Source organism: Lepidochelys kempii, chromosome 12, assembly GCF_965140265.1.
Source record: "Lepidochelys kempii isolate rLepKem1 chromosome 12, rLepKem1.hap2, whole genome shotgun sequence".
Classification (NCBI taxonomy): domain Eukaryota; kingdom Metazoa; phylum Chordata; order Testudines; family Cheloniidae; genus Lepidochelys; species Lepidochelys kempii.
The window spans coordinates 25,478,237-25,500,308 of NC_133267.1; the positions used below are offsets into that span (position 1 = coordinate 25,478,237).

At 40.5% G+C, this 22,072-nt stretch overlaps 1 protein-coding gene across 5 annotated transcripts in view; it reads right to left on the reverse strand.

Moving 5' to 3' along the window:
• PDP2 (pyruvate dehydrogenase phosphatase catalytic subunit 2) overlaps nt 1-22,072 on the reverse strand; it is a 173,003-nt gene that overhangs the window by 149,457 nt on the left and 1,474 nt on the right. Inside the window, exon 2 of one of the 5 annotated variants that reach the window (XM_073307938.1) lies at nt 13,988-15,955. The exons of the other annotated variants lie outside the window; for them this stretch is intronic. Coding sequence (XP_073164039.1) covers nt 14,295-15,902 — 1,608 coding nt within the window. The 5' untranslated portion in view covers nt 15,903-15,955 and the 3' untranslated portion in view covers nt 13,988-14,294. Of the gene's footprint in view, nt 1-13,987; nt 15,956-22,072 lie in introns of those variants that run through there. 5 annotated transcript variants of the gene reach the window in all.

Genomic DNA, 22,072 nt, shown 5'->3' on the forward strand with positions numbered 1-22,072 from the left:
CCCTGAGGATAAGGAGGACACAGACTACAGCAGTATTATCAATGATCTCAGCAAAGTTATTTTCTAAATGGGAATAGCTTTGCTTAGGAACCAACTCATGACTTCCACAGTAACTAACCCAATACTGCTGATCATTTTAAAGTTCAAAAAAGAGATGCTGCAGCTGCAGAAGGTAATAGCTCTCCACATTTTAAGAAAGTGTTTCCAGGGACAAGACTCTAAATAAGCCCGGGGTGTAAGAACCTCCAGCTCTACAGCCACCAGTTTTGTTTCAGGTTATTTTTAATCTCAATAACTAAATTATCCAGGCCTCAAACACTGACACAGCATCAGGCTACTCTTTTAAAGATCAGCACTCTTTAAGTGCCCCCTGTGCTGCATCCTGATTTTGCATTAATACAAAGACACATAGACGCATATACAAAAGATGCAGCAACAAGATAAAACTCAACCAGTTGTTTGGAGAAGCATTCTTATCTGTGCGTGCTTTGTTAGGGCCATATGAAGTTCATAGATCTGCCTGTGAGTCTCCTGCCCCTCTCCACAGCAGGCTTCTGGGGGAACAGAAATGCATCACAGTATAATAGTGCTTCTAGGCCATAGCTTTTTACTGCCTCACACAGATAGATTGAATAGTACGCAGGGCTAAACAGTGACCATCTGCAGCTTTTTGAATGTGCTAAAGTGGGAGCTAGAAGTAGGGATGATGCTACAGCAAAGTCTTCCCCAGGCTAGGGAGTTTTGTCCTTTTCCTACCTGTGTGAATTAAGATTCTTCAGGAAATTCAGTAGGTTCTGCCTGACCTCAGTGCTATGTGGTAAGGTCAGGATGAGGGAGAAATTTTCTCCTAAACTAGGGCAATTTGAAATAATTGGACTACAGAATGCTGACTTGAACCAAGATAGACTGTGAGAAGCCAAGAGATCCAGCAGGTAGAGACCACGATTTCAACAGCCAATTCAATAGAGGAGCTGTAAGACTGAAGTGTATAAGCAAATTTGGCCTCCAAAATCACCATTTTATGTTTCAAATGTAATTTGAAGTCACTGAAAAAAACTATAGCATTTTGTCTGCATTCCACACATCCACGTGGAAACAGAGCCAGAACAGTGAACAGAGCTTTCAGAGAGAGAGAGAGAGAGAGAGAGAGGAAAACAATCACCGCTATGCATCATTCCTTCTGCAAGATCAAACACTGACATCTTGTGGTTGATGTTCATTCCACGCTTTTAAGTTCTATCTACAAAGAACTGCTCACCAAACCATTGCAGTTTGCTAAAATGAACATTGCAATGAAGCTGTCATGCAGAAAAACCTGATGGAGGGGCAGAAAATGGAGGTGATAAAGAAGCCACTGAAAAACTATACAAGTTGTTTCAGAAAGCATTAATCGACAGCACTTGTAACAAAATAAAAAGGGACTGGATCAATCAAGGGCTTTCTGCTACTGCCACAAGTTCAAATCCAACTCAGTGTATAAGCGACAGCAGTTGTTCATTTCTGATGAGTATTAGGTACCCTGGTTAGAATAAGTGTGGTGGCCTCCCCTCAGTTTGTAGTGCACAGCTGATCTCAAAACCACCACAACAGGACTCTTCGAGTCTGCACTGAGACAGCAGAGAAGCCAAGTCAGCAAGCAGAGTCTTTTCCAGTCCACTCTCTCTCTCTCGTCTCGAGGTGATATCTCTCCCAGTGCAGGGAGGACACGTTGGCAGGGTAACGAGAAAGAACAAGCCATGATAGCACAGGCTATCCCCATGCTGTGGATAGAGGGCTTCTAGTCACCGTTTAACACCTTTCAAGAGCACTAAATGCATTTAAACAGTTAGCAAAACTAAAAACTAAACTATACTGCTAGGTTTCAGAGTAACAGCCGTGTTGGTCTGTATTCGCAAAAAGAAAAGGAGGACTTGTGGCACCTTAGAGACTAACCAATTTATTTGAGCATGAGCTTTCGTGAGCTACGGCTCACTTCATCGGATGCATACCGTGGAAACTGCAGCAGACTTTATATACACACAGAGATCATGAAACAATACCTCCTCCCACCCCACTGTCCTGCTGGTAATAGCTGGTAATGGAAATGGCCCAACTTGATGATCACTTTAGATAAGCTATTACCAGCAGGACAGTGGGGTGGGAGGAGGTATTGTTTCATGATCTCTGTGTGTATATAAAGTCTGCTGCAGTTTCCACGGTATGCATCCGATGAAGTGAGCCGTAGCTCACGAAAGCTCATGCTCAAATAAATTGGTTAGTCTCTAAGGTGCCACAAGTCCTCCTTAACTATACTGCTGTTATACATGCCATATATATGGCATGTATAACAGCACTATTCAGAACATGCTCCATGGGCTGATTACCTCCCCACAGATTGTTTGAGCTCTTCCGCCAGATCATGCATTTCTCACCCCATACTATGGGCCACATTTCTCCTTGCTGCTCCCTCGGCTTTACTTTAGAGAAGTCAAAAGGCAGAAGCAGGTGTTATTTCCTCTTGTGAAGAGGAAAAATTTTTCCAGAAAATATAGACTAGTTTTTATTTAATTTCAATAGGAATCCTTTCCCTCCCCTTCTCTCCTCCCCTCCCCCTACCCATCCACCTCTATTACTCCAAGAAGCTATTTGAAACAACTTGTGCTCATATGCACAATCTTGCTTTTAGTCATTCCTCAGTTGTGGCTTAGTAGTTAATTCTATACAACTATGACTGTGGGACACTTTTCCAGGAGACAGAAAAACAGATTCACTGAAGCTTATATCAATATTCTTCCCTGTGGCAGCCCCGGAGTAAAGAGGTTTACAGACAGAATTGTCAAATAAAAAGAAAGGGACATGAGAACTGCATATCCCATCTTCCTCCTGCCCTCACCCCAAGAACATAGCATAGTACCTAGAGTTCATGTGTCAGGAACTGGATATTAAGGGTTAAGTGAACTCCCACTTAAGTGATCTTCCAGCTGGTGCAAGCTTACTAGTTTTAGAGACTTTACATTGTGCCACAAATAAACTCTTTTCAAGAGAAATTTCTCATTTTTATATGCTTACTAGAATACCTAATTTCAGCAAACATTTTCTGAAAGCTATTTTAATGACTGTTTACCTGCAACTGAGCACCTGCTTAAATATTTGTAAACATACCAATAAAAAAGCCTTAGCCACACATGTAAATTTTTAATTTACATATGTACACACACACACACAGAGAAAAGGAGTCTTTACGTATCACTTTCTTCATGACAAAAATAGTATGTTTCACTATCTCAGAATTGCTGGCAAAAATGTACGTTCCATGTTGACAGAGTGGGAAACCCAAACTCACTACATTTGATTAAAAGCTGGAAGACAAACAAATAGCAGAAGGGCCCACTCAGGCTTTCTCCCAAGAGATACTAAGTACCCACAACTCCCATTTAGCTTACTGGAAATTGCAGGTGTTTAGCATCACCCGGTTTAAGGCTAAAAGCAGCAAAGGATCACTTTGCCCTTGTGATGATGCTAATCTCTTATCCTTTGTCAAGTCATTTGTGCATATTCTTCCCCATTCTATCTATGGTATCTTTAAAGCGGATGATTCTTAAATTTATTTTTTAAACCAGAGCTTGTGCATTTGACAGTTGTTCGCTATTGATGGCTTTGTTTACCATTTACATTTGGAAAATTATGGAAAAAAGTAAAACCTGTGTGTAAGAAACAGCCTGAAGACGAGGACATAGTGAGCAGTTAGAAATATTCCTTAGAAACCTTAACTGAATCCAAACGTGAGAATAATTTTATTCTGGGTTGTTTTGCGTTCACAACAGCAATCCCAATGTTTGAGACTGAAGAAGCAGAAGAACCTTCCTCTCAGGCCACTTCCGCAGAATCCCACTGCCTCCCAAGATGCCCCCATCGCCCTTCCATAGATCTGCACTTTTAAGTGACAGTAAGTTTCTACATTAGTTGCCAGGGTATTGCCAGTTTAACAGCAGACTCCAGGGGGCACCTCCACTAGCTGAGAATAACATGTGAAACACTGAGTAATGAAACTAATGAGTTCAAAAGACTATCAGAAGCACATTCAGTGTCATCACCCCAATACTCTCCTATACACCATATACTATTCAAGGATAAGCAGGAAAAACACAGTAGGTTTTGAACCCCTACTATACTGAAGTGAAAAGTAAGTGCCTGAATCACAATACTACCCCCTTTCAAAGGCTTTAGAAAAGGAAATTTAGTTTTTCTTTCAGTTAAGGACACTTCCCCCACCCCCTCCACCTTTTTCTACGTGAGACACACTGATTTGTGTTCTTGCAGTCTTCCCCGGGTAAGGCCACCACTGGTGCGGAGCCTTCTTTCCTCTTGTGGCATATTCATTGCAGCACTACTTGGAGAAGCTGATTGGTAAGCTTGTACTCCCTCTGCTGGCTACTCCATTAAAGATCAGGCAGAAGGTTGTTTTGTTTTGTAACACCAGACTTCCACGGTGAGAGAATAGTAGAACGGGATGGATAAAAACGGATTTTTTTTTTAAATCAAGTTAGATTTAAATTGAATTATGTAAATTTTCTTTAAAATAAAATTAAATCTGAATTTAATACAAAACCTATTATCTCTTAAATCATGTAAATAAATATGCTCAGTCTATGAGCTTCTATCAAAAACTTTGCATTAAAGGCTGATCTTCTACGTAAAGAATGAGATGATTTTCCCCTGTCGAGCTCAAGCTTTATTAATAGAGCACAACACATCATACACTGTATGAAGGGCTTGATCCTGTGGGGGACCCAGGGGCTGTGCTCCTGGGTGTAAGAGACTAGAAAACTCATCACAGGTCTTTGACTCCAGGAGACATCAGCAGGATCATGCACTGAGGCCACCAGGGCGCTCTCATATTGCTATTTTATAGTTTCTCCCTGCCTCACCTTTGATTTACTCAGTTCTCAAATTACGACTGACGGTTTATGTTTCCACTCACCTGCAAACTTACTCTCCAGTTCATGGAAACACAGTGACCTGCCTAGTAACTTCCAGACCTTGCTTCTGGATGGTATGGGCACTTCAAGCAAATGGCCTTGCTCCGTCTCCTTTCATGTGTACACAGAGATTAAGATACAAACAACCTTATCTTTGAAAACTTGTGGCGAACGGGGGAAGTCCCGGATGACTAGAAAAAGGCTAATGTAGTACCAATCTTTAAAAAAGGGAAGAAGGAGGATCCTGGGAACTACAGGCCAGTCAGCCTCACCTCAGTCCCCAGAAAAATCATGGAGCAGGTCCTCAAAGAATCAATCCTGAAGCACTTACATGAGAGGAAAGTGATCAGGAACAGTCAGCATGGATTCACCAAGGGAAGGTCATGCCTGACTAATCTAATCGCCTTCTGTGATGAGATTACTGGTTCTGTGGATGAAGGGAAAGCAGTGGATGTATTGTTTCTTGACTTTAGCAAAGCTTTTGACACGGTCTCCCACAGTATTCTTGTCAGCAAGTTAAGGAAGTATGGGCTGGATGAATGCACTATAAGGTGGGTAGAAAGTTGGCTAGATTGTCGGGCTCAACGGGTAGTGATCAATGGCTCCATGTCTAGTTGGCAGCCGGTGTCAAGTGGAGTGCCCCAGGGGTCTCTCCTGGGGCCGGTTTTGTTCAATATCTTCATAAATGATCTGGAGGATGGTGTGGATTGCACTCTCAGCAAATTTGCGGATGATACTAAACTGGGAGGAGTGGTAGATACGCTGGAGGGCAGGGATAGGATACAGAGGGGCCTAGACAAATTGGAGGATTGGGCCAAAAGAAATCTGATGAGGTTCAATAAGGATAAGTGCAGAGTCCTGCACTTAGGACGGAAGAACCCAATGCACAGCTACAGACTAGGGCCCGAATGGCTAGGCAGCAGTTCTGCGGAAAAGGACCTAGGGGTGACAGTGGACGAGAAGCTGGATATGAGTCAGCAGTGTGCCCTTGTTGCCAAGAAGGCCAATGGCATTTTGGGATGTATAACGTGATCGTCCCCCTCTATTTGACATTGGTGAGGCCTCATCTGGAGTACTGTGTCCAGTTTTGGGCCCCACACTACAAGAAGGATGTGGATAAATTGGAGAGAGTCCAGCGAAGGGCAACAAAAATGATTAGGGGTCTGAAACACATGACTTATGAGGAGAGGCTGAGGGAACTGGGATTTTTTAGTCTGCAGAAAAGAAGAATGAGGGGGGATTTGATAGCTGCTTTCAACTATGTGAGAGGTGGTTCCAGAGAGGATGGTTCTAGACTATTCTCAGTGGTAGAAGAGGACAGGACAAGGAGTAATGGTCTCAAGTTGCAGTGGGGGAGGTTTTGGTTGGATATTAGGAAAAACTTTTTCACTAGGAGGGTGGTGAAACACTGGAATGCGTTACCTGGGGAGGTGGTAGAATCTCCTTCCTTATAAGTTTTTAAGGTCAGGCTTGACAAAGCCCTGGCTGGGATGATTTAATTGGGGATTGGTCCTGCTTTGAGCAGGGGGTTGGACTAGATGACCTCCTGAGGTCCCTTCCAACCCTGATATTCTAGGATTCTAACCAAACTCATTAATTTCTCAACTGCCTCCCTTTTTGTCTCTGAACAAATAAACTCTATAATAGAAAAGGCATGTGGGTTTTATGAGCAGAAGTCTTGGATTGTTGTTAATTTCCCTGTTCCCTTAAAAACGAACTATGTAACAAAGGAGAAGGAGCAGAGCGTACAACCAGAAAGGAGCAAGGCTGGTATCAAAGCGACACTATGTGAAGGAGGGACAAGACTCTTCAAAGTGCTGCCTCGAGTGTTGATTTCAATACCTGGGGATTGGAGGAAAAAACTGCCATGATGGCAGGCTGGAGAAGAGACCCTCTTTGGGAATATTTTAAAGAAATTCCTGTACCTCTGGCTAAAAAGGAATGTGCCATATGTAAACAGTGCAACAAAGAAATGTAAGGCCAGGTTGTCAGAGTGACATAACTACATTATGAAAAATGCTCCTCAGAAGGTAATGACTGAAGATGATGTAGACATCTTAACAAGCTTGATCAACTGGTACTTATTTTTTTGCACTATTCTAATGGACTGCCTACCAATCATGCCTTACTATGCTAGTATGTAACTTAGATTTTCATAAGTGTGTGTTTTGGGCGGACTACTTACATAGGTGCTGGAATTAGGGATGTTGCCACACCCCCTACCTTGAAGTGGTTTCCATCATGTACAGGGTTTACAGCAGTTTGCTTCCATGGCTCTCGGCACCCCCACTATACAAATTGTTCCAGCACCCCTGCTTACTTATGAATTTCAAAGTATGTATGTTCAAAATATAACTGGTATGTCAGGTTGTTGTGGGGGTGTTTATCAATTACATTTACTTCTACAAATTTTTATTGCTCAATATACTCAAACATCCTAGGTGAAGATTTCCTGTTCAAGAGTAAAGTTTTATTAGGCATTTGTAAGTTAAAAATTTTTAAAGTGGGGGTTTTTTCAACTTGTTTGATATGTTGCTAGAGATAGGGATTATTTAAACCCCTATAAGTTATTATTTTCCCGTATAAAACTGTGTTTAGAATAAAATCATATCATTTAAACAGTGGTACAAACATCTAAAGTAAGAGGAATCTTGCATTTACAATCTCTTTTTCAAGGCAGTGCAATGAGTAATATTCAGAGAGAGAGTTTTTTGTTGTTGTTTTTAAATACCATTATGTTTCAGGCTCTAGCTTTGGCTACAGGGTAATGAACATCCATCAGCTGCGAGGTCTACAACTTCAGACTCTTGCTACCACCACTGGCAGTGATGTTATTAAACTATGATTGCAGAGATGTTAATGGGCCACTCTGCTGTTACACCTTGCGTTTTAGGTGTGACAAGTACTTTTCCTAGACGTGAAGAAGAGCTCTGTTTAGCTCAAAAGCTTGTTTCTCTCTCTCTCTCACCAACAGAAGTTTGTCCAATAAAAGATATTACCTCACCCACCTTGCCTCTCTAAATGACGGTAAGTTACCTGTATCAAAAACAAAAAAAAGTTTATCATCCAGTAAAACCATGGATGAGTTGGTAATTAGGACCAGCCAATTCCAGAACAACTCCATAGATTAAAAGATTATTTAATAAATAAATCAAGCAGTCTCCCTTTCATCTTGTTCAAAACAAACATTTCATTGACATGGATCAATCATTATGATCAGGCTACACGCCATCCAGCAAAGCAGACATTGCTCCACCCATCAAAACTCAGATTGCAAAAAATTGAGGGGAAATTTGTTAAAGTACTCAATTTCCATTTCATACATAGCATCCGGCAATGTACATAATGATCCAGTAATATGTGCCTGTATGATAATACAAGATGTCTTTTACAGGAATGGATACATCAAGAAATGCCTACACACCAGAATAGCAGTAAGAGCTGTAACAAACTGAACAAAAATTCAAGTGTCAAGTGCGAAGCTTTGTCAGAGACAATGTTGCAAACACAGCAAAAATGAGAAAAAAAAATCTAGAAGATAATGAAGGGAACTTGAAACTTACATGGTGCAGCGCTCATTTGACCCCTCTTTTAACCAAAGACTTGATTCCTGGAGTTGTACTTGTTGAAATTGCAAAATACTTTGCTTCAGCTTCACTGAAGACAACTGAAGGATCCAAACTTAATTCTCCCCCAAGATGTACAATGGAATTCACTGGTTGGCTGTTTTGAGCTATTTATTAAGAACTGGCCAATTCTAATGGCAATTTGTGAAGAAAATCATGACAATAGATAGAACTATTACAGCTAAAGGCTATGTCTACACTAGAAACCTTACAATGGCACAGCAGTATCGATGCAGCTGCACCGCAGTAAAATCTCCTGTGCAGCCGTTCCATGCTGAGAGGAGAGAGCTCTCACGCCAACATAATTAAAACCATCCCCAACAAGATGCAGTAGCTATGGCGGCAGGAATGACACAGTGCTGTCCATACTGGCACATCTGTTGGTGTAACTTATGTTGGATTGGGGGGGGGTGTTTTTTCATACCCTTGAGTGGCGTAAGTTTTGCCGATAGTGATAGCATAGACATGGCCTAAGAGGAACTATCCAAGCATTCATTACATGTTTGTTGATAGTGTTTTAAAGAAAGTCACACCACCGAACTGGGGGAAGTTACTAGCTGAGCACCTGGAACCAGAATTTGTTGAAGTGCTAAACCAGCTTTTGACAGCAGTAGCCTCTTCTGCAGACAAAGAAAGAATATTTTCTTTATTTGGACAAATTCATTCAAAGTTGAGAAACTGCTTGGAGTTGAAAAAAGCAGGAAAGCTTTTCTTTCTTTTCCAGTCTATGAATAAAAATGGAGGAGGAAAAGAATGAGATCTACTAGTTTTAAAAACCTGAAGGACAGCCTACATAACTTAGGAGACTGTCTCATTTTCAAGAGACTTAGGCAAGTAGGAACTTAAGCTCCAGTCACTTTCACTTAGGCATATCTGAAAATTGTCCCAAGCTGACCTGAAGTCATCAGTTTAATTCTATGACTAGCTAATTCCTCTATTTAAATACATCATTTAGTTGTGAATGTGAAACATGTTTTGATAAGAGAAGTTTATATACACAAAAACATTTAAGGCTGTTTTAATAAAAAATATGTTTAATTAAATTCCAGTTACCATTCTAATGCAGCTTGACACAAATCATGAGCAAGTTAGTTTACTAAATAAGTAGATTATTCACCATTTTCTAACATACTAAAAATGTACAATTAATAAAATTTTGAAAATAATTAACTATACACATTAAAGCAATGATATAGCTTTAGTTTACCCTCCCAGGTAACAAAAAGTGCATCAAGTCTAGTGTAAAGGTTCTATTTAGTTGTAAATCAACATGTTTTAATGGTTATAATCAACCAATGAGAACGCATCTTTGTTTAGAAAGTAACTGAAGTACAAATGGAAAAGTTGATTAAAAGTCATGATTCAAATCAAGGCTTTCCACTTGATTTAAATTGGTGATTTTAAAATCACCTTGATTTAAATCAATCGACCCTGTAGTATAAACATTCATTTGCACTGTTTAGACTCTGAGGACCATTCTCAGATTAATTAGAAACTTTTATTACATGGTATCAGATGTTTTCAAAAATCAATTCTTGGAACTACTTTCTAATTTTCCTGCCTCCCCATTAAAGAAAATGCAACACCAGAAGAAATTTAGGACTTTCAAGTAGATAAGTAAGGTTCAATTAAATATACCCAGGAAAGTTAACTGATTCTAACCTTCACATTCAGCAACCCAGAAGACTGGCTGATGACATCAGCAGAGGTGGTGTTTTGATCCTGGCCTCACCGTAGAGGTCAGTACACTAACACCCACCTTAGGGGCCCCCCAGACAAATAAGGTTTGGCTATTAAAGTGGCATTTTGAAATCAGTTTCACACACGTGTAGGATGTATATATTTATTTACAAAATATTAATTCACTTCAATCTTTACAAAGAAGTTAGAAAAAGCAACAAACCGTATGAAGGTTTGAAAATTTAAATACAAATAAGTCATTGTAAGTAGAGAGAGAAAAGCATTATTAACCAAACACTCAAATATTTGTGCATAATGTAAATAAGTTTCAAAATTATGCCAGAAAGTTATAGCTCAAATCCAAATTAAAGTCAGATTTACATAAACACATTTCCTTGGAAGGGATGAGTACCTACACCAGTGTTTCAACTAAGATTATTTTATTTAGATTTAAGAGGCACATTAGGTATGCAAAAAACAAGTTTCAAAGGCAATAGGTAGTTTTATTACTACATCTTGACTTGATCTTATAAAAAATACAGTTAAAGTGAAAAATGTTTAATCTCCAAACATAAAGTTGACTCAAACTAAGCCAATTAAACTGTCAGTAAAGCTACAGTAGATATTTAGGATACAGCAAGGTTTACGCAGCTAAACTTAACTACCAAGTTATCCTGTGTGATATGATCAACATATTAACTTCATTTAAATTGGTTTAGCACTGAAGCATGTTACCACAACACTAAAGCACTGCATACTGTACACATTAATGCCTATTAAACATGTTTGTGCAGTTATAAAGATAAGTTATGACCACATTCTGACTGAAGTTGATGGAAGTTTTGCTATCAACTTAATCAACAGGAATTGGCCACCATTGGTTTCCAACAAAATACAAGAGTGTGTGCAGCTAAACACCATTATTTGCCAGTAAACTGAACACTCAGCACTTGCTTTAATGTTACCATTTTCCAAGGAACAATAATTACAGTGGTACAAGTTAAATCAGGCATAGACTGGCATGAAATTAGAGCTAGTACCATTCCTATTGTCAGATGTGACTGCAATCCCCAAAATAATAATCACCAATTTGCTAACAAACAACAACAAAAAGACGTTATATTTGCATATGTAGCAGTAAAACATTAGATCATTTGGGACACTTGTTGCACACAGCTCAATTTTTGCACAACAAAACCCCTGACCACATGAATTATATAGTCTTTAATTTTGTTAATATTAAGTCATTTTAACTATACCTTAAAAGTACTTAGATTTGCAACACTGTACTTTAACAGATAAAGGCTTGCATTTCCTCTAAGTATTTTACTGAGCATATTGATTGCTTACATATATATAAAGTTTTGATTTTATCTGCTCTACCAGAGTCTAGCACCTTTGTTCTCTTAGCCACATCACTAATGATATAGTGCCCTTATCTAATAAGAGGTAGTCTAGATATACACTCCTTTACAGCACTATTTTTATGGTTACAGTCTGACTGACGTAAACAACGAAACCATACAGCTGCACATGCATAGACACTTACAAAAAACCAAGTGTAGGCACATGGGAAAAGATATCCCACTTTAACCATTCAGAGAGATTAAGGCTAAATGGGAACTAGAGGTTTGGGGAGGGCTCTCAAAAAACTTGCTCCGAGACTAGTCTCCTCCTTAGCTTTGCAGCCTACAATTCCTCCTCCACAGCCTCTCTCCTCTTCTTCCAAATGAGGAATGTCAGTGAGCCCAATGCCACCCGAGCAGGTAGGGATGGATTAAGACTAAATGAGACTATGAGACACCAAAACTTCAACACCCCCTATAACAGTCCCCCAACCCCGACACACACACACTTTTCCTTCAGCCTCCACCACCAATCCAAGACACAAATCTTCTTCTTTCAGCCACCCTTTCTGCTGTATACATCAAGCACAGAAATGCCACATTTGACTAGCAATATGGAAAAAATGCCAGCTGCCTCAAAGTTAAATTGCCTTTTCTGCTCCGATACGTGCTTAACAAAATACTTTAAGGTATGTTGCTTTTATGGTGCTAGGATCTGGATTCAGGAAAGCAACCCTTATTATGCAAAGCAATTAAGCATGGGCTTAAAGTTACACATATGCTTAAGTGCTTTCAGGTACTTGGACCCATAAATCAAGACAGTCTAATCTGAGGGAAAAGAACATTTAGATAATATGGAGAGAATGCTGTTACAGTTGCAACCAGGGATGCAATAATTGTTAGCACAACATCAAAATACATACACTTAATTGTCCAAATCTGCCTACGATTAATCATCCATATTAGTATTTTTAACAGTTTGTACAGTTTCCTACGTAGCTTTAATGTGAAATCTTATTTAAATACTCCACAAACCATTAATAGATAGTTTATACTGATAAATAAATGCATTTTTTTGGAAAAGCCACATGACACAAATGTTACTAATTTAGACCCAAGACTTTATCTACTTTACAGTTACTAGGAGGAGAAATATCCTCTGAACTGTAGATATCTTTAACACTCTAATATGCTAGAAAATTAAGAAAAAAAGCCACCCTTTTTTAAAAATAGAACACAAGGGTAGGCGGGAGGGGGGTGAAGTGGAGTTCCACATATTACTAACTCTGCAGCACACACCCAGGTACTTTCCTGACAGCAACCACAGTAAAACTGAGGCCTCTGTTCCCAGAACTACAGTATACACCTTCCTGAAGGCAGCAATTATGCCAATGCATAACAAAAAAAAGTCACTACACCACAATGTAGGCCAGATTTTAAAAAAGGAAAGCTAGTTTCAAGCTTTAAATACGGTATTCTAGAAGGTGGAGTATAAAAGAAAGCTATACAATATTGATTCTTTTAGTACAACTCAAACACGAGTGGTTTTAAATGTAAAAAAAAAAGTAAAAAAACATTCACCAGGGAAATAAGGATCTGAATAGTAATCAAGAGCATTTAAACAGCATTGTACACATGGACGTAAGCAGTTCATGTCCCAAAAGCAGGGGGAATAGAAAAAACAAGAATGAAGTTCTCTTTGGTGAAATGCCAGTATTGTCGTCGATTCTATTTTTTAAAGAAAAAGTAAATGCAGTATTGTTTCTAACTGCTACATTTAAGTTTCAGATGACCTTATTAATTCCAAATACATAGACAGACAATATCTAAGTTGCAATTTCACAGATGGATCTATGAAATATTGTGCACTGAAGCAGCAGTTTCTAATATAAAATGGATTTTTAGTAAGTCAAATAATATGCATAAGAAAATACTCCAATCAAGTACTGTTGGTGTGGTAAAAGTACTCATTAAATTAGAAATATATACTATTCCTAAAGACAAGATTGTAAACTATTTTAAAGTGTGCTAGAGCTGTGGATTGTTACACATGTATGTATTCGCACACATGCTATTTTTATTCAGTTTCACACTTTAAAGTCAGCCAGTCTTGAAAAAAGTATGGTTTGTTTGCTTCCAGTAGGCATAAAATATTATTAGCAATTAGTCAATTTCAAGTATCTGATACAACAGTGTCCATTCCTAGTGTACACCTCTAAATTTTGACTGCTATACTTTGAGAGGAGGCCACACTATCTTACATGAGGCCTTTGAACAATGGCTCCTTCTTGCTCTTGGTTCTGTTACAAGTACTACCCTTCACTGACAAGTTATACTAGTTTAGATCAATTTGTCTGCTTTTTGTTCACTTCAGGAGTTTTGCCATTGGTGTCAATGGGACCAGGAGTAGGTTCACTGTCTTTCATTCCTGCCTCCACTTACATTTTACTGAACTGCTAGCAGTACATTTTACTTCAATCAACACAAAACTGGGAGCCCACAGAAGTCTTACAAATTAGTCGTTCTAGAAAACGATTTCCAAAAGAGCTCATGGTTACTCAGTATTAAAAAACAGGGGACTTGCAGGCAACAGCATTGTAACAACTTGACTATTAGTAGAAGTAAACATTAATGGTCCCCAGTATTAGAGTTGGCCATTACATGGTACAATATTAATGCAACCCCTATTCATTTTCTTTGTAGTAGCTGTCAATTGTATCTGAATTTAAATACACCACAGTAACAGTGATGTCATCTCTATACATCCTTGCTAGATCTTCAGGTAAAGTCAACATTGCAGCAAGTTTCTCTTGGTCTATCTCTCCATATTCATTATCTCCAATTGCATGCCTTATTAGGTGAGTGGCTATATTCTGGTCATATGAGCTAACACCCCTGGCTTTTCTATGACGCAGTAGACTTTGCATGTAACCCAAGCTGGCTGGTTTCTGAAAAGTCATCCTTGGTTTCTGCACATTAGCCTGTGCTACGTGTTCTGCAACAAGTTTTATGACATCCTCATTGTTCAGCATGTCCCACAGTCCATCTGAAGCAATAACTAGAAATTTATCTTGACACCTTAGTTTATGGTAGGTGACTTCAGGCTCAGCAATTAAATAGGGAGGCGTATAGTAATTGGGAGGAGCATACTGATAAATATTTAAAGCCTCAACATCACAACCATTCTCCAGAATATTGTGTTGCAGTTCTTTACTCCATTTGAATCTGACATCTCCGAAAGCTCTAGAGGGCATGAGAATCCCTAGCAGCCTGTTGTTTATTATTACAGTTTCCGCCTCAGATTTAGGATGTTCTCCCTTTAACCTTCTGATTTCTGCTTCATTGAAAGCATTGTGATCTTGAGTAAGAGAGAGTGCAGTCCACATTCCATCTTCTTCTTGAACCCCTAGGACTGCCCTGCAATCCCCAGCATTTGCAATGTGTAAGTGAACACTGTCAATGTGAGCCACACAGGCTGTCGCACCAGAGAAAGCCACTTGAAGGGCAGTGTTTTTCATCATTTCATTTTCTAGGGGAGCCTGAGCTTCCAGTGATATATCTGAATCTAGCCTTTTGAATGCATATATCAAGGCTTCTTCTACACTGAATCCCAGTTCTATGTCTGGGTTCAATAGTTCCTGCCAAAAAACTCTGAGGTGATCCAAATACAGTGAGGCTACTTCTTGGTATATGTCATTTGGATACTTGTACCACTGCAGAATTGGCAGAACTGGTTTCATGCGTTCCATGGCAAACTCAATCTCTTCCAGCGTTTGTTGAGACATGAGAGAGACAGCTATATAATAGAATAGTCTCTGACTTACCGACTGAGCACATGCATAACCTGCATGACCATCAAAGACCCCAAACATCATCCCTTTGGTCTGCAAGCATGTGGCTGCACTTCTACGATCTTCATTAGGTGTGTTGGCAGCCAGCTGGTTACTCTCAAATTTCAGCACAGAATTTGTGTTTTTACCATCAAATTCATGAATTTTATGAGAGAATTCACCTGCTCTTAGTATATCATTTATTTGTGATGGTGTCAACTGAAGACTGAAGTCGTCTTCTTCAGTTGAAGTATGTCTGAATGCTTTTTTTAAGGTGAAGACATTGTCGATGCTCCAGCTCAGCACAAAAGGGGAAAGAGGCCCTTTGGCAAATCCACACTTCCATTTAATCTTGTTTCTGTTTGGGATGTATCTTGAGTACAAACATCCTTTTCCTTGCAAAACAATGATACTGTTTCTTGCAGAACTTAAAATCCTGGAGGATACAGTACTGGACATCATAAGATGAACTCTTTGTAGAGTGAGTCCTTCAGCAAAGGAAATTTTTTCAAGACCTAGGAGTTAAAAATAAGGCAGATGTAAAAAATTAGAAGCCACACACAAATGTTCCACATGTAGCCCCTAGAACTTGAAAAAACAGCTGACGTTTTAATACGCTGCTGAAGGACAAGAGAGTGTTAAACAAGCACCGGCTCTTCCATCACTTACTTGTAAGTTCATGGAATATAAGAGCCTAAGTGTGTCTTTTATAATTATCCCACCAGAACAGGTAGGGTAAGTTTATCACACCTCAAATAGTCAAAAACTATATTTTTCGCATTAATCACAGTAAGATTAAAGTAAGAAACTGCAACAGTGGTGAGAAATGCAAGCCTCAATAGCTCATTGTGATAGACTACAGGTGAAAATAAGCAGAACAAGCAGTTAAGCATGTGTCTAACTTTAAGCCCATGTGTCAGTGCTTTCATGTACTGGGACTCATAAATCAAGATAGTGATATCTGAGTGAAAGGAACATTTAGACAATACAGAGAGAAGGTTATCTGATGGTTGCAGTACGTTAGCTATCCCAGGCAAGACCTAGAAATAATTATCTCCCTCTGTTCACCAGTGCTGACCCTAGAAGAAAAACCAAGTATCAGAATGATGACTATGCTACTAAGTATTCATTATGTATTATTTAGTCCTAAACACCCAATCACCACATAGTAAATGCCCAGAGAAAACAAGTCTTGCCAAACAGTCATTTAGCATAGCTCCTAGAACAGAAAGCTGCTGAGGATAGGCATATCCACTTCTAAATTGCTTATATCCAGACAGTGAGTCCTGCTCCCTCTTGTCAAATAATTTCACAATGGCATGACATAATATGTATGCACTCCCACAAAAAACAAAAACAAAAAATCCCCAAACCACCGCACACTGGCTGGGGGTTAGTGAGCTGCCGAATCTTGTCAGTCTCCAGAAACCAGTCTAAAAAGGCCCCAGGCAGTGATCCCAGTCTTAATGCTTGGATGCAAAACCACCTAGGGTTAGCCAAACCAATTAGTGTTCATCTGTAAGTGAATCTGTGACCAACAGGAGAGGAAGCACTGGGCCTGACAGCAGCAAACATCTGGAGGCATTCATGACAATCTCACTACAGGTGTTAGATACCTGTAGTGGCACACGGTAAGAAAAGTTTAAGCAGCTCACAGGCTAAATGACCCAGATTCAACCTTTACAAACATCTTAGAAAAGTATGTAAATGGTAATTAGGGCAATTCCATGTTAGGGAGCCTAGAACTAAGTTTGAAATGCAAACCTCTATTGTTCGAGAATTAGAGGTAATACAAGTTGTATGTGTTTAGTTATATCTTGTTAGATATTAGCCATGTAAACAAACAGTTCTTTTCTATCACTATAGCTATTGATTCAGAGATCAAAGGGGAATATTAACATTTAGATGAATCTTGGGTGAAATAATGTCATTGTCTACACGTCTCTTTTAAAGTTTGTGGTAAACTGACTGGTGACGTTTGGGAAACAGAAGGTTACATCAAAAGCCTATTGTTCACCCAGGACTATATGGTTAAGAGGCTGCTAGAAAACTGTATAAAAGATTCTTGGGACCTGATCCTTTCATCTCAGATCTGACTGATGCTTTATGCAGAGGAATTTTCAGTCATAAAACTGAGATCTCCAGTCCCATCTAGATCACCCTGAATATGAACATGGACTACAACCTGTGGACTAATTCTGAAAGAACTCTTTGCAACTACAAAGCTCACCATATCACCATCACACTGTAAGAGAGCACTTGTCTGCCATTCAGAGGCAGAGGGAAAAATTTAGCCTGAAAGTAGACAAGCATATAGTTGTACACTTCTTACTCCAGAGCTAAGTTTTGTTCTCTACCTACATGTAGCAGATGCAACACAATGGTAGTTGCACTTGCTTAATCAGAGCTGGGTTTAACCCCTGGGGCAAAACATCATTGCATGGAGAACAAAGTAATACCATAGCACTATGACAGTGAAGTTGGTCCAAAAAAAAAAAAAAAAATATATCACCTCACCCACCTTGTCTCTTTAAATTGAAGGAACAGTCAAGCACTTTCAATTACACTACTGATATCCCCACACAGAGTTGAGTGTATTTTTTAAAACACTATGTGACACTGATATATGCCGCTGAGGCAGATGACCTGAGAGGACCATCCCATCTTCCAAGTAGTCATTAAGAGAGATTGGGATTTCACAGTGTGGTGGCTTCTCTGCTAGAGAAGTCAGCAACAGAGACCCAGGATAATCCTGCTAGTATATCTTTTGATGAATGGCAGCAAATCCCAATCATCAAGAACAGAAGATGGGAAAACAGCAAAGCCCTTTTCTACACTGGTGATATTTACTTAAAGATTCCCACCAAAGCTAACGTCTTCCACCAGGGGGAGCATTAGTTCATTCAAGGCTTCCCCGACCGGATCCACTTTTAAACAGTGTTTTTACTGGACTTGCTTTCAGCAGGTTTAATTAAAAATAGTTTAAAAAAAAAAACCTCACAGGTCCATCTATCCCAGTTCAACTGCTCCAAGAATTGACTGACTGTTGGAGATTTCATATAGGCATTTCTACCTCCAGCACTCCAACCAAGACTTCTAACTCAGGCCGTTAGCAGCTTTGTCTATTTTCAGCATTGTGACTCATCGGTGGTGGGTATCGTGGGCAGGGGAAGGCTGTGCCTCCCCAAACAGACTATTGTGAAGACTGTGCCTCCCCAAACTACCTGGCGTGGCCCCACCCACGCTTTACCCTCAGGCGCCCTCCTGCTGGCTGTTCCCTTCTGTGGCCGAGAAGCTGGGGCAGGCAGACTGGAGGCTGCAATGTGCACAAGACCCGCAGGCTGGGGCCATGCCGCACTGCACCACCCATCTTTCCGTTGCTGGGACCATGCCACCCACCCTGTGGGGCTAGGTTCACACGGGTGGCCGGCAGCTGTGGAGGGGGGTGTTCTGGGCTCCAATGGGGAATGGGGGACAGAAGAGGTGAGGCCTTGGGCAGAGGGGCCAGGAGCTAGCCTCCTCCAAGGGTGCATTCGCCCACTGCCCATGCCTGCATGCCTTAGTGCCAAACCCCTCCCCATCACACCAATAGACACTTTTACAATTTGTTGTGTGTCTATCCTGTTAGTAAATTTACAGTTGAGTAGAGTAAATTAGTTAGGCCAATTTGTTTGGAGTTGTCCTACCAAAGGGAAACCTATTTGAATTCAATAATCCTTGTTGTTTTGCAAAGCTATCATAGGCATTAGAGCAGTTCTTACCTATTTGATGCTTAAGTACTCACACTCAAACGCTATTAAACATTGGGTAGATCTCTGCAACAGTTCGCAAGTTTGGCTGATAGCTTCATATCAAGTATGCATTCAATAAAAATGTGTTTCTCTACTGTAAGAAGGGCTTTATGGTATATGTGAGATGGAATGCTTATGAAGCATCCCTTCTACTGAATATACATTTTGTTAGATCAGAGCCTACTGTACTACTCAACCAATACACATTTTACTGAGCCAAACTTTTTGCCTCAGGTTCACAGATGTTCAAAACTGGAGATGGAATGCCCAAACAGTTACAGTGGCATTGTTAATCTGAAAACATCCTGGTTCAGAAGAGAACAGCAAAGTCCTGAGATTTGCATGGCTATGTGTTGTCATCCACAGATGAATCCATGCTGAAATGGAGGTCTTTGCTCAAGGTGCCATGATGAACAGAACCATGTTCTGAACATCATAATACAGAGATTGTTGGAGCAGCCATCTCTGGATTTGGGATTCTTATCCATTATCTTCAGTGCCTCACCTTCAGCCCCTTTATCTTCTCCTTGCACTGCTGTCAGTCCATATGATCCTGTGTTCAGACTGCAGCTGCTGAGATATACCATCGTACAGTTCGACATTCCTCTTGGAAGAGCTAAAAACAGTGCTTTTTGCTTGCTTTGGCCTAAAGCTGCACACTACTATTTACGTTTACCAGGTACTCTGATGCTGTATCCAATAACCTGAGCTAGGTGAGGCTGGAGAAACTGAATGCAGACAGGCCATGTGGGACTGAGGATGTTTAGCAGAGGCATATAAGCAACTTCCAGTCAGGAGTCAGAGCACAGGTAGATGGCAAGATAGTAACACAGGAATTGGTTCTGGGGTGGGAGGTGGGTGGTTTGTGGGAAAGGAGTAGAGGACCATCAGGTCTTGATTTTTGTGACTGGCCATGGCTGCACATTTTCACTGTAACTACCTTGGGTTAGTAATATGTAGGATAACCTAACTCCAGGTGTGCCTTATACCTCAGGATATGGTGGTTGTATGATCACATAGATAGGTGAACACAGAGCATGTTCTAGGGGAAAACAGTGGTTGAACCCAAGTCTGCAGTGAAGACAAAGCCTAAGTTGCAGTATTGTAAACCCTGATTTACATCAGTGTATGCATCAATATTAAGGGTCTATAGAAGTGTAATTATATTGATGTAGTTACACTGGTGCCCCCCCCCCCTTTTTTTAAATGTGAACTGGACCAAACATCAACATATATGTTGATTCCTGCTTTGACAACAGCTTGTGTTGCTCGGTGGTAATTTGTCATCCTGTGTCATCTGCCACATTGCTGTTTCCATCACCCTCTCTGTACCTTCCTTGGGGTACAAAGTCCATGCTTCAGCTCTGCTCAGGGTACGGCAGAGTTGTGGAAGTAGGGGAAAGCCATATGTCCAGGAAAATTCCATTTTGCAGCATCCTAGCAAAGACCTCAGATAGAGCCAACCATTGTTTAGGCTCCTGACTGTTAGGCCATTGCTACCCTAGAGAGCTTACAGTGGCACAGATGTACCGATGCAGCTGCGGCGCTGTAAGATCTCAAATGTAGCCACTCCATGCCAGTGGGAGAGAGCTCTTCCATTGACATAAATAAGCCACCCCCAAAAAGCAGCAGTATCTATGTCAGCAGGAGAGCGCCTCCCGCCAACATAGCACCATCCACACCAACACTTCTGTTAGTGTAACTTAGGCTGGTCAGGGGTGTGTGTTTTTCACACCCCTGAGTGACATAAGTTATCCGAACAACAGTGCTAACACAGACATAGTCTTAGTGTGAACACCTTTTTGTGAATTTCTTTAAAGACCTAGCAAGTCATTTCCTTAAACTTACCACTTAGAGCTGGATGGAGGACAACAATTCAGTTTTGCAAAAACTTCTGAGGTTTCAAATTTGTTTTCATTCCACAGCAAAGTGAAAACAAAACCTTTCAAATATTTGTTGTGAAAGAGATGTGTGTCTAAGTGTCTGTTTTCCAATCAAAACGGTCAGGGTTTCAATTAATCTTTATGTCTGGATTTGTCTAGAGTTCACAGGGGACTTCAGAATCCTTCCTGGTGAGAACTTCAGTGAATTGAGTCTCTCTCCGTAAAACATTTCAGTTTTGACAACCCAGCATATTTTGACAAAAAGTTATCTAAAGCAGTGGTTCTCAAAGCTGGTCTGTCGCTTGTTCAGGGAAAGCCACTGGAGCACCAGAACGGTTTGTTTACCTACTGCGTCCGCAGGTTCGGCCGATCGCGGCTCCCACTGGCTGCGGTTCGCTGCTCCAGGCCAATGGGGGCTTCAGGAAGGGCGGCCAGCCTGTCCCTTGGCCCACACCGCTTTCCGCAGCCCCCATTGGCCTGGAGCGGCAAACTGCGGCCGCGATTGGCTGAACTTGTGGACATGGCAGGTAAACAAACCAGTCCGGCCCGCCAGGGGCTTTCCCTGAACAAGCGGCAGACCGGCTTTGAGAACCACTGATCTAAAGTGTTCCAAACAGCTCTAATACCACTCTTCCTACATTAACAGGAGTGGCTTATTGCCATGAAGCAATACGAAGCCTATGAATAACTCATATTTTTACAAAAAGAAAAAGGAGTACTTGTGGCACCTTAGAGACTAACCAATTTATTTGAGCATAAGTACTCTTTTTTTTTTTGCGAATACAGACTAACACGGCTGTTACTCTGAAACCTGTCATATTTTTACTTTTGTCAAGGATGGTTGTTAGATCATTTGAGAGAGACCTCCTTGTTTATTTATCTACTTTTTGCATTCTCTACTGCCCAAATCTGCATGACTCCTCTTAAGGGCATGTGGTGCTATCGGACCTCACACTGA